This window comes from Myodes glareolus, chromosome 10 (assembly GCF_982192425.1).
Source record: "Myodes glareolus chromosome 10, mMyoGla1.1, whole genome shotgun sequence".
NCBI lineage: Eukaryota > Metazoa > Chordata > Mammalia > Rodentia > Cricetidae > Myodes > Myodes glareolus.
In genome coordinates this window covers 4,213,202-4,226,419 of record NC_142035.1, presented here as the reverse complement: position 1 = coordinate 4,226,419, position 13,218 = coordinate 4,213,202, and the positions used below count along the sequence as shown (strand labels likewise).

The following is a 13,218-nucleotide window of genomic DNA, read 5'->3' as shown; positions in this document are numbered from 1 at the left end:
CTAGCCACAGTTCTGGAAGTTTTCATTGTGGCATACGACTAGTTGTGTGGTAAAAATGTCTCATAGGTTCAGGCCATTTGGTACTACAACATTTTGATGCCTTAATTTCCATAGATAGGCATTTTGTCTCTAGAGAGAGAACCCATCATGGTGTCCCCAAAACGAGGGCTTTGAATGGCACAATGACAACATGCTTGGTATTTTCAGCTTCCTTACCCAACAGTCTCAGGGACAAGGGCCCAGGACCAGGTATCCAGTCCACAGTGGAAGAAAGGACTGTGCCATAGGAGGGTGAAGATATCTCATGAGATCAGCAAGAAGAAGAAACTGAAGCTTCATTCCAAGAGGTAAGATATGTGGCTTCCTCTTCCCCCTCCATGTTGGCCTGATATCAGGAACCCAGGAACTGAATGTGGCATTCAAATGACAGCTCACCCCCAGAGGGAGGTTTCTATTCCATTGGTCTGGAGTTCTATGGCTCCAGATCTGCCTCCATTACCCATAACCTACCCAGCATGATCCCACTGATCATTTAATTATTCACTGCTGTCTTTCTAAGGCAGGAACATAGTAAATATCTGAGATAATCAGGCTGAAAATATGTCTATCTAATTTTAGTCCTGAGAAAGAATGTGCTAATTATTGCTTTTAACACATTTTTAATATTTGCAAACAAATGTGTCTTTTGAGAAAAAAATTAAAAATCCAGGGAAGCAAAGAGAATCTCTTAACAATATCAAGACTTGAGGATAATTCTCTGAACATTCAGAGGCACTGTCTTCTAGACAAGATGGAGGACATCTTTTAGGAGGCCTTAAGAGCTCAGCAGCAGCTCTTAGGACAAGTCCATCGAGCAAGAGGTCTCCATAAAAATTACAGCAACATCATAAAAATCAGATTTCACACGGAGGAATCTTCCATTCCTCTCAAGTTATCAGAAGTTCTGAGGACATGGGACTTGCCTTCTTGAGTGGCCATAGGAGGCCAGAGAGGAGTAGTAGACATTTTGGTAGGGTGAGAGCTATGCATTGTGAATGTCTCAGTTCCCATCTTTCTCCAGCATTGGATTTTCATTTATGTTTCTCAGCTGCTATATGCTTACCCCCACAAACACTTGTATTTTGAAGATCTTAAGAGTTGACCTTGTGGGAGTCAAAAGAGGGCATCTCTATCAGCAGATATAAGCACCTTAAAGATGAACATGTAGAGTTGGGGCAAAGAGGAACAAGGAAGTCCTGAGAAAGGACCTTGTCTTAGTTACTTTTTAATTATTTGATAAACATCATGACTAAGGCAGCTTATAAAAGAAAGTGCTTAATTTGGGGGTGATGACTCCAGAGAGGTGGGGTCAATGACTATGTTGGTGGGGAGTATGATAACAAGCAGGCAGATATGACACTGGAACAGAAGTTCATATATTCATCCACCCATCTATCTACTTATCCACCCACGTATATATCATATCAATCATCATCCGTCCATCCATCCATTCATCCAGGTCAGGCATTTATCTAATCTATTTATCCATTCATCCATTTATCTATCAATCATCTATCTCATCTATGTATCATCTTCCTTTCTTCCTTCCTTGCTTTCATTCTAACTACAAATCTACCTACTTACCTAACATTTTTCTGACATTTGCTATGAGGTGTTACATACTGTGAGTGAATCTGGCCTTCATTATGCTTTTTTAAAAATGCTTATTAATGTTGGTTGTTTTTAATCTTTTAAATGACGAACGTAATTTATAGGAGCCCGTGAGAGTATATGTATTATATAGATTCTTACATGTTAAAAGTCATGTATGCATTCTTCTGTCTAGCATTTAATTTTTAAATCCCATTTATTTATCTTGGCCTACAGAATTGCCCCAAACTACCTTTTCATCCCTTGATTCATTTTGGACCATTCTTCTGGTATTTTCTTCTTCCCAAAGCACACTGTCCAGAATTCCAGGAGAGAAGAAGCCTACCCCTGTTATCAGTTTGAAATAGCTGCATTTCAGACTGGAGTGATGGCTCAGCAGTTAAGAGCACTGGTTCAATTCCTAGCATCCACATGGCAGCTCACAGCTGTCTGCAACCCCAGTTCCCACCACCTACGGTTTTGCATGGTGCTGTGGATCTGAACTGAGTGCCTGTGCTTAGCCTGGCAAGTGCCTCACCGACTTAGCCACCCATCCTGGGCCCTCGATCCTTTCCTTTTTAAACCACACTTTCAGAGTTTGCTCTTGATGATCCCCACATGTGAAGCCTCCATGTGTGCCTCTGTTTTACACATTGGCTCTCACAGCATCTGAATTCCTTGTGTTCACGGTATTGGAACTTTGAGACTTGAGTTGCAAGCACTGTTCTTGGGGAGGAGGGAGAGTACTTGATTTGCTCCTGCTAAGTGCCTGTCAGATTCTGAGATAAGTCAAGAACTGGACTGAAGGTTTTCCTGGTCTCAGTCCCTAGGAGTTAAGGAAGGTGTCTTCTCTTTATGAAACTGATGAGGGATTTCTCCCGGTTCCCTCTGGGAGCACTCACTTCTCAGTCGTCCTATGGTGGCTGCATGGCCTGCTGTGGCCTTAGGTCTCTACAGCAGCAGAAACCGCCCTTGACTTCTACTAAGGTCCTGCCCTACCTGAGCAAGGGAATATAGAATTCACCTGGTCTGGCAAAACCACCAAGAAGAAAACAATCTCACCTGCCCAGGTTTTCTTTCTTGTGAATGTTAGCTGCTTTGAGGCTTCAATCAGACTATCAATACATTTAAGTATATTTAATTTTGAAGAAAAACTTAATTGGGGCTGGAGAGATGGATCAGTGGTTATGAGAACTGACACTCTTCCAGAGGATCCAGGTTCAGTTCCCGGCACCCACGTGGCGGCTCACAGCTGTCTGTAACTCCGGTTACAGGGGATCTGACACCCTCATGCAGACAGACATGCAGGCGAAACACCAGAGCAATAAAATACAAAATAAATATTAAAAAAAGAACAACTGAATTGTATTTTCAGTATAAGGTGGGCTGTAATGAAATTGGAATGTTAGGTCAGGAGTTCTCATTTAATTTGCTGTACCTTACCAGGAAGAAGTTGTTTTTGCTGGCATGGCAGTGCACACCTTTAATCCTAGCACTTGGAAGGCAGGTGGATCTCTTGTGAGTTTGAGGACAGTCTGATCCACAGAGAGAGCTCCAGGACAGCCATGGTATTGCACAGAGAAACCCTGTTTCGAGAAGACAAACAGAAGGAGTTTGTTTTTGTTCTTATTATTTTTTAAGCTGTGATTTTGGTAACGTGACCAGGCCGGTCTCAAACCTTTGATCCTCCTGCCTGAGCTCCTGAGAACTGGGATGGTGTGTTAGAAGTTACACATTTTCATAGATCCACAAAGCTGCCTTTTCTTCAGCAACTTGTTAAAAAGTCTTCCCTCACTCTCGGTCTCCTAATGTCAGGAGCATACGACGATTCCCTCTGATATTTTTTTTAATATATATAAATATATGCACTCCTATCTATGAAAGGATTTGGTTTGTGACCTAGCCAACCTGGGAGCATGGATCAAAATGTGATTTTTCACTTGTTTTAGCAACTGGGTATGACTTTATATTTTTGAAACTACATATTTGCTTATATATTGTTCACACATATTTCACAGATAGAGATTTTATTTGATTGGAAAACTCTAAAACATTATGTGGAATTTACATAGAAACCCCTCGGACCCATATATCAGTTGAGGGTCCTGCATCTTTTTGCTGATTTTAGCTCCCTGTTTATACTTGAAGTTCATCTCAGGACTTTCCATTCTGTTCTCTCTCTCTCTCTCTCTCTCTCTCTCTCTCTCTCTCTCTCCTCCAACACTACAATGAAATTGTTGTTTCATTAATGAAGCTACACATGTTAGCTACCCCACATGTCTAAAACACAGGGGTCCATCTTGAGAGAAGCCATGAAAACATGTAGAAACTTCATGCTTGCATGCCTAATTACTCCTGTGTTAACTTGAGGCCCAGAGACTCACGAAGTTCTCAGACTCCATCTGTGCCAGGCCCACAACAAGCACTGAACCATGGAATTGGGTTTTATTGATTAATTCATGGCTGTGTACAAGCTTGAAGTGCTGAGAGGCTTGGCAGAGGAAGCTTCCGGCAAATGCAGCTTAGATAGCCCCAAGTCAAGCCCCGCAGGAGAAGGGCAGTCTTACTAGGCACACACTCCCCTGAAGGAGTGAGGCTCACCTAGGGCCCCAGGACAGAATTCTATTCATTGTGAGGGTCTTCCTTATGTATTTATGGTTCCTGTTTAGGGCTGTGGGGCTGTTCTTCTGTCATTATGCGATTTATTCAGTTAGAGAAATCTGTGAGGTATAAGAATAGAGGCAGGCTGATCACTGGTGGTCCTGAGCTCATATGACCTCTGCTGCATGTGTGTCTAAGACCTTGTGATCGGTCACCCACAGGACCAGAGCTTTGAGTTTGGTCTCTCTCAGCTTCTGCTCTTTGCTTCGCCATGTCCTTGGGGCTGTGAGAGGAGCTGGGTGGCACTAACGATGGGCTGGAGCACGGTCTTTGACTGGGTGAACTCATGTGAGGCTGGTCTCAGTTGTCCTTAGATACCTAAGCTCACAGCGATGTTTAGAGCAGCAAGGGGTTAATACACTTCAACCACTGTCAAGATTCACGACAATAACCTCAATCCTCCTCTTTCCCCTTAGCTCAATACCTTAACCTAGCAGTCTTCAGGAGTTCCTGCTGGACTGACCTGGGCAGGAAATGCTTACAATGACTGGTTTCCATAAGACTGGGAATAAACGTATTATGGAATACATAAAGAGAACACGAAGGATAGAGAAGCTTGCTTGGAGCCTGAGAACCCAGCTCAAAATCCGAATCTCAAGGGGCTTCCTTTTAAAAGTATAAATGAGAAGATGGATCAGCTCAGTGTGGCAAACTAGACATGACCTTGGAAAATTGAAGCGATCTTAAACCCAGCGGTGAGGAAACAGAAACGGGAAGGGACAGGTCTAGTGTCACGTACGAAGTTGACATGTACTTAGTATCGGTCACGTGCGTGCTTGAAGTCCTTCAGACCAAAGCAAGCATGTTGAGTAGGAGGCCACTCATCCAACCCTGAGTGTTTCTTAGAAAGTGGAGCTTGGGGTGAGGGTTTGAGGGTAAGCAACTGGGGAGGGTGAGCTCTTAGGGCAGGAAGGCTGTGGGAGGCAGGGAGGGCAGGGAGAAGGGAGTGGAGCTGGGTTGTAATATCACGGGGGCCTCAACCTGGGCCCCCAGGGCCTCTAGAGACGGAATTGTACCATATAGATTGTACTAGAGGTGAGTGTGTAACTGGACTGCCTCATCCAACATGACCCGGTCCCCGCTGCAAGGGAATGGAGGTGAGATGGGAGATTTCCCAGGCATCCAAAAGCAAGTGAGTCACCGCTCACCCAAGGACATGCATGTTCCCACACCACGGTGGAGGGGACAGAAATGTGTAGTCTCAGGGAGAATAGTTGGATGTTGCCTCATAGAGCCTGACATGCCTTGGGCGTCCCTGAAGAACTGCCCCACCAGGCTCATTTTCTGAATGCAGCTGCTTGGGGGGAAGGACTGCAGACAAAGACCCCTGAGAGGATCACAGAGAGATAGATAGGAATACCCCAGCCCACAGCAGCCCCAAAGTCCATGTGGGCACTCCTTAAGAATAACAACATCCAGGCCTCAGGGACCAGGAACTCTCCTGACAGACCCCATAGCAACTTTGATGGAATGACGTCCCCAAGGTTCAGGTCATGTGCCGTCCTTCACGCCTGCAAGCCCGCAGCGGTTACCATGGTCTTGGGGGCAAAGGTGACCCTGCACACTTGCTGGCAGACATTTCCCACAGGTCCCACTTTCCTTCCTTCTTTTGTCTATGTGCTTTGAAACCACGCTGCAGGAGCTCCAGTGGGGTGGGGTGGGGGTGGTTTATGATGAATGAGGTAGCAGCCCGTCCCCCCTTCCCTGATGGCTCTTTAAGGAACTTGTGGTCTGGACAAATGGTACAGAGGCTTCAGGGAAGGAGCCAGGGGTGGGCAGTTCCTGTTCCAGGTACCCCCACCCCAACCCTTAGGAGCCACAACTCCTGATCCAGGCAGGGAAAGCAAGTTTTTATTTTTTCTCAAATGTAGACACCTGGAAAGATAAACAGAAAGCCACCTTCTTATTGTTGGTGCCAGAAAAAGGCACATCTGGGAGGATGCTGTGCTCTCCAGCCCTTATTGAAATCCTGCAGGCAGCCCTGTGACTCGCTCAGGTGCCTGGGTCTTTGCAGAAGCTTAAGCAGTCGAGGCAGAAGAGTGGCTATGCAGGTTGCTTCCTCTCCAAAAGGTCTGTGGAGCTCCATGGGAGTCGAGTGCTTGGCAACTGACGCCTGCACAGGGAGGGGGCTCCCACAAGTGTCTGCAAACAGGGCAAAGAGCTTTCAAAGGGGCTTAAGGCATGTGGTTGTAAGCCTTCATCTCAGTTTGCTTACCTGCAAACTATGAGCACTAGACCAGATGGTGGGTCCATTTAGGGCTGTACCTGCTCGTCAGTAGAACACGGTGAACCAGCATTCAAAGAAAGGGCTATAAGGACATTAGCAGATTGCTCACTGGACATGCACCAGCACTGAGAGGGGTGGGAAGTCTCCATGACAATCAGTGCAAGTGAACTCCCAGCCTTTTCTCTTTCTCCAGCCTTGTAATGTCTTTCCTCTGGATTGTGAGTGACATTTTGTTTTGGGGACCATTAGATCAGATGTTCTGACTGGGGCTCACTGATGGGGAATCTGTGTAGACCCCAAGATGCAGGCTGTCACCACCACCTATTGTGGCATTAGTGACCATGTGTGACTCTTAACATAACTGTCGTTGACATGCTCAGTAGCCCCAGGAAGATAGCAGCTAACATACAGGTCTATGCTGATTGCAAAACATTTTCATCTTTGTACAAGGTTCTCTGCAGCCAGGCGGTTAGCAAGTAGCAAAGGACCAGAATCTAACATCCATATCTACCTGAAGAGCCATTTCCCTAAACTGTTCCTAGGCAGCATGGCATGTGAACATAATCTCAGGCTGGGGATGTGCCTCCCTGGGTAGAGTGCCTTCCTCACGCGCACGAAGTCCTGGGCTCTGGCCTCGGCATTGCACACACTAAGCATGCTAATGCTCACCTGTGATCCCAGGACTCAGAAGGCTGAGGCAGGAGGATCAGAAGTGCGAGATCATCCTCAGCTATGATGTAGAAAGTTCAAGGCCAAGTTGGTCTCCATTTGAGCTTGTTTCAAAACAAAACATCAGCCTCATCTCACACAGCCTCGTGGCTTGTGCTTTCTGTCCTCACATCCTGGGGTTAGAAGGTGAGTTGGGAGAGGGGGTGAGAAGAGATGAGTGGGGTGGGGGAGGGTGAGAAGAGATGAGTGGGGTGGGGGAGGGTGAGGAGGTGCTCAGAGTTGATCAACCACTTCAAGTCCAGCCCCAAGATTCTTAGCCACCCTCAGGGCCTCTCTGGCTTTCCTGGATCATACTCTTCTACCTGATGGCTACGTATGCATTGCTCTGCCCCACAGATATGAAGGAAGTTTCTGGCAGAGAACCAAACGACTGTGCAAGCCACCCTGGTTGCCAAGAAGAAGCTGTCTCCCCCACCGACCTGAGGGATTGGAGCCACGAGGGACCCTTGGGAAGGCTTCATCAGAAGCGGCAGGTAACACTTGCCTGGCAGCGAGTCCCGGATATAGAGAACAAACGCACCACACCATGGCATTTATGCCAGTGCCAGGCCAGATCCAGAGGGGCCACTTGTATGAAGGGCCATGATGAGGTTTTGATCTGTGAGACAATCAGACTTGATCTATAGAAATGGCAAGGGGTACGACACCAAGATACAAGTTCTGGGCAGTACAAACACCAGGCCTGCAACAGCAGGCTCTGTGCAGGTATAGATTCCCTCTGGGATCTGGGAGCGATCTGGGGATGTGTTCACTAGGAGTCCTTGGCGCTTCCCCCATCTGTAGACAAGACGCCATCATAGTAAGGCTCTGGGGAGGGGGCAGCAGAGGCTGTGGTTGGTGTCAGAGCCATGGGCAGGTACGATGGTTCCGTGTGCAATGCTTACCTGGGCAGCAATGAGGACCAGGCCCAGAGAGAAATGCAGTCCGAACTCAAAGAAGCTATTTTCTGGAAAAGAGATCGTTCAAGCTTCCGTCCCTGGGCAGCTAGGACAAGTCAGGGAGATTTTCTGGGTCACCATGTCCCTTTCACCTGACAGCGGTGACTCCGGCCTTGCTCTTGCTTGCACAGGCTTTGACTGGGAGAAATGGGGCCTCCTGTGAGAGGTTGTGGGGGCCATCTGGCCAGCAGCATCTGAGTTTGTAACTGATTGTGGACTGGTTGGGTTGAGAGCTGACCCTGAGCTTTGTCCTTTGGACCCCTGGTGGGGGCATTTACTTCTCCACCAGCACCCCCTACAGGCAAATGGCACTTGCTCCACCCCTCTTCCCCCTTCCCCTGTCCCCAAAGTCTTTTCTTCACGGAGAGAGGAACTTTGCTACTCAGAACCAACTCTTCATAGTTATTCACACTTACTGTTGGATGGCCAGCTGCAGATGGCAAAATTCTCCCTTTGTGGAAGAATTTCAAGGGGGAAGGCTGAATACTGTGTGACTATGCTTTCTCAGTGGGCCTTCATACGACAGTATTGATGGCCTCTGTGCTTTCTAGACTCTCAGGGCATGGGCTCCTCCCATTCCTTGAGTGGTTCTTCAACTTGCATCCCATTGTTGGGAACCCAGATCTCAGAGCGCTGGAAGGTGAGGAGCTGTAGGCAGAGCAGTCCCACGATGAAAGGACTCCATGTTGGAGCCATGGCCCCTGCCGTCTGGCTCTTCATTCCTGATTAGCATGACCCCATCCTCCCATGTTCTCAGAGAGTTTGGTTCTAGGGTTTTTCTCGATGTGGCCTGAAGCTCCGATAACTATCATCCCTGATGGGACACCGCGAATGAGCTGTCTATGGCTGTCTACGGGCAAGAGGTTGCCAACAGCCACAGGTGGCACAAGTGGAACCAACCCAACTCTGCCCGTTGTTCTCCAGAATGGAGGTCTCCAGCTCTCTTCCCAAACAACTTTGGGATGGTGAATCTAGCTGTGTTGGGTGCTTACACCAGCCTAGCCATGGCCCTAGACTCTGTGTTGTGCCGCTGGGAGGGGCAGAGAGAACCCCTGCTCTTGATAACAGGCCTCCTGGCTCCTTGTCCATCTTTGACCACACTGGGAATGTCATCGGTCACCTGTTCGCTTCCCCGTGGAGGATTTTGATGGTAAAGCTTAGATACATATGCTCTGGCCTATAGACCCAGATGCTCCGTGTGAGGTGGCAGTAGCTTCTCCGTGCGGTCTTCCTTCGCAGCATCCGAAGTAGCCAATGATGTTGGTTGTTACATGCACAGATGTGTGACAGTGGTGTGTGCAGAATGCCGAGTGAAAGAGAGGCCATGGCGACTAGTCCTCATGCTTGCAAGAGGACTGTGAGGCCACTCTCCTGAGTCTTGGTAGGAGGTGGGTATGGCTTTCTGGCTGACTACTGGGCATGTGGAGGAAACTCCTCAGGAAGGAGGAATGTGGGGGACAGTGCAGGAGCAGTCATGTGGGGTGGTCTAATTAAGGGTGTATCATCATCCAGTACGCCTATGGGATGCAGGAAGCTCATATTGGTTTCCCATACAACGCCATCATAAACCCAGGTCTTCCGGTCCCCTCATGGTTCTCCCAGGAAGCCCCCGAGCCTCGTGTTCCCCAAAGGTTCAGGGAGAGGCTTCTCCCTGCTCCTCCGTCCCCATGATCCTAGTTTCTTTGGCCTGTGGCCTCACCTTTCCAGTAGCTGGCTCCATTTTCACAGGGCTTTATCTCCTGTGTCACCATAGGTAGGACCGCCCTCAGCCTTCTTCTTACAAGGACACCTGTCATTGGGTTCATGATCCTCACTAAACCTAGGGTCCCTTCATCTTAAGAACCCTGAATTAGTGAGTTCTGCAGACCTAGCAACATCGTTTTCACCGATCCCCAGGGGTGTTCAGCCTTTGTAATTCGCTCTCATCCAGTCCCGCATCAGTGAATGCAAATGTCTTCTTAGATGACAAAAGGCCATGGCGCATGCAGGCATCAGTGTGGACATGCCACCTGGGATCGCCATGACAGTAAACCCATTTGGCAGAATATTCCAGTTAGCCTAAGCCATACAGACAGAACCATGGACTGGGGAAATTGCTCACTAGGTAAAGTGCTTGCTGGGTAAGGGTGTAGGCCTGAGTTCAGTTCCTGATATCCAAATGAAAAGTCAACCACGTAATGTCAGCACGGGGGAGGTAGATACAGGAGAATCTCTGGGGTTCACTGAGAAGTCAATTTGGCCAAATTGATGAGCTACAGGTTCATTGAGAAACCCTCTCTCAAAAGATAAGGTGGCAAGTAATTGCAGGAGACTCTGATGTTGACTTCAGACAGACTTCTACCGACATCATCATCATCAACAACAACAACAACAATAACAATAACATACTCACACACTCACACACAGCCCCCACCTCCACTGACCCTTAGCGTCAGACTCTGTAATACTTGGGGGTGCAGAATTCTCAGACTTCAGGTAGCATCCCTGTCAGTAGTCATGGGGCACATTCGTGTCCCTTTAAAGAGAAGCTTGGGGGACAGACTGGCTGGGAGAGTCATAAGCAGAGCCTCCACATGTGGGCTTTGTGGGCTGTGTAGACACAACATTCAGCCCAACATTCCCCTAGAGTGTGCCTAGCCTTACCCTCTGGCCCCAGCCGTAGGAATTATGCAAGTCAAAGAAAAGAGCATCTACTCTCATTTGGGCCCTGCTCATGGGACATGCACTGGCTTGATCATTGAGATCCAGGACTCTCATAACCAGAGTGGCCCCTTCCATCTTCTTAAAAGCTCCTCTCGACCTCAAGGGAGGCTTTGTACCTACCCCGCAGGGTGTCTGAGAGTCCCCAGATATCCCCCCATGTCCCTCCATTTGGGGGCAATCTATTCTGTATAGTCCAAAGTCAACAGTAGCCTTCCATGACTTTGGCACAGTTCTAAGAATAAAGTTGTGAGTTAATGAATAAGACCAGGTCTCAGCAGAAACAGAACCCAAGGATAGAGAAAGCTAAGTTAATTCTCCCAACAGGGACCCAACTCCCAGCTCACACCCATATGCATAGTGGTATCCTGACCAGCCTGCACAGTTCTAGGTGTCTAACTCTTCTGTCTGATATTTGAGTAGCAGACTGAGCCCGGGGATGGGGTCCTAGTACCCATTTCCAAAGACCTCCTGCCCCTTCAGTTAGAAAGAACTGGAAGCCATTGCAGGACAGGTGTTAGTCTGCCTAGCAAGGTCTGCACACTGGCCTGGCCTGGGAAGAATTAATCACTGTGTATCTTTATTGAAGTGTCAGAGGAGACTTCAGAAAGGGTGGCAGGGCAGCTGGGGTTGACAGAGTGTGATGAACACCTGAGCTGGGGATGGGAATGCTTGTCAAAGTAAACACTGCTTATAAACCTAAGGGCCAAAGGGCTTCATTCCTGCTGCAAGACAATATGACCATGAAGAGAAGAGGGTTCAGAGGGGGCAAGGTCGCGGAACTCAGCCTGTTCTAACTTCAAAGGATGCCGTGCTGGGCCGTGGTGGTCCTCTAACTATAAATGACTGTGTGTGCCTGACTGTGTACCTGTGACTGTGTACCTGTGACTGTGTCTCTGTGACTGTGTGTACCTATGACTGTGTATCTGTGACTATGTGTCTGTGACTGTGTGTACCTGTGACTGTGTGTACCTGTGACTGTGTGTGCCTGTGACTGTGTGTGCCTGTGACTATGTCTCTGTGACTGTGCATACCTGTGACTGTGTGTGCCTGTGACTGTGTCTGCCTGTGACTGTGTCTCTGTGACTGTGTGTACTTGTGACTGTGTGTGCCTGTGACTGTGTCTCTGTGACTGTGCGTACCTGTGACTGTGTGTGCCTGTGACTGTGTACCTGGGACTGTGTATGCCTGACTGTGTGTCTGTGACTGTGTACCTGTGACTGTGTGCCTGTGACTTTGTGTGTCTATGGTTGTGTGTACCTGTGACTATATGTGCCTGTGACTGTGTGTGCCTATAAATGTGTGTAACTGTGACTGTGTATACCTGTGACTGTGTATACCTGTGACTGTGTTTACCTGTGACTATGTGCCTGTGACTTTGTGTGTCTATGGTTGTGTGTACCTGTGACTGTGTGTGCCTGTAACTAAATGTACAGGTGATCATGTGTCTGTATGAAGGAGAGAGGAGGAACTGCATCCCAGGGTGGGGTGATATGTGGTGATTTGTTGTGGGCCGTCCAAGAGGCTGTAATTGGAGAAAATTGATGGAATCAAGAGAAGAAATTGAAAATCCCGTTACTTTGGGATAAGGAATTTGCTGGTTTTAAGGTAGGAAAACTGTGGGTTTTCTCCCTGGAGGCTCCCAAGAAATAGACATTTTCAAATATTGGTCAAGAGCACGCATATCCAAAAACAAGTTAGATTTAATATTTTTTCCTTTTTTTGAATTCTCTTCCTGTCAATAATTTAGGATGAGATGGAGTGAGAGGATGGTTTTTTAAAAATATTTTTAAAGATGTTTGATTTCTGTCTAAACCGTTTCAATCGCTTGGAGCTAATCAGTCAGATTAACAGATGGTGTGGGATGAAGCCATCTGTAAGCAGAAGGCCAGGGAACTTAAGGCACACGACTCTACACTGACTCCAGGCTGCGAGATACTCCTGAGAGCGGAGCCTTTTTAAAATTCCTTAAACCTAAATCCAACACTACCTCAGCCAACTTTTCAGCAAGGCAAGGAGGGGTCTACAACTTTCTAGGTAGATATAAGACTTACTAGGCCTCCCCGTCCAGTAAGTGTGAACGTGTGTGTGTGTGTGTGTGTATCTCTGTGTGTCTATGTGTCTGTGCATCTCTGTGTGTGTAGGTCTGTGTGTGTGTATGTCTCTGTGTGGGTCTGTGTCTATGTGTCTATGTGTCTGTGTGTGTGTGTGTGTGTATGTCTCTGTGTGGGTCTGTGTCTATGTGTCTGTGTGTGTGTCTGTATCTATGTGTGTGTGTGTGTGTGTGTGTGTGTATGTCTCTGTGTGGGTCTGTGTCTATGTCTCTATGTGTGT

At 47.7% G+C, this 13,218-nt stretch overlaps 1 protein-coding gene across 3 annotated transcripts in view; it reads left to right on the top strand.

Annotated features, from left to right (window-relative positions):
* Positions 1–13,218, top strand: part of Znf831 (zinc finger protein 831) — a 109,955-nt gene that overhangs the window by 47,496 nt on the left and 49,241 nt on the right. For all 3 annotated transcript variants that reach the window (XM_085696927.2, XM_048441266.3, XM_048441265.3), the window contains exons 3-4: positions 208–347; positions 7,583–7,719. In XM_085696927.2, the coding sequence (XP_085553053.2) occupies positions 208–347; positions 7,583–7,719 (277 nt within the window). The remainder of the gene's footprint in view (positions 1–207; positions 348–7,582; positions 7,720–13,218) is intronic.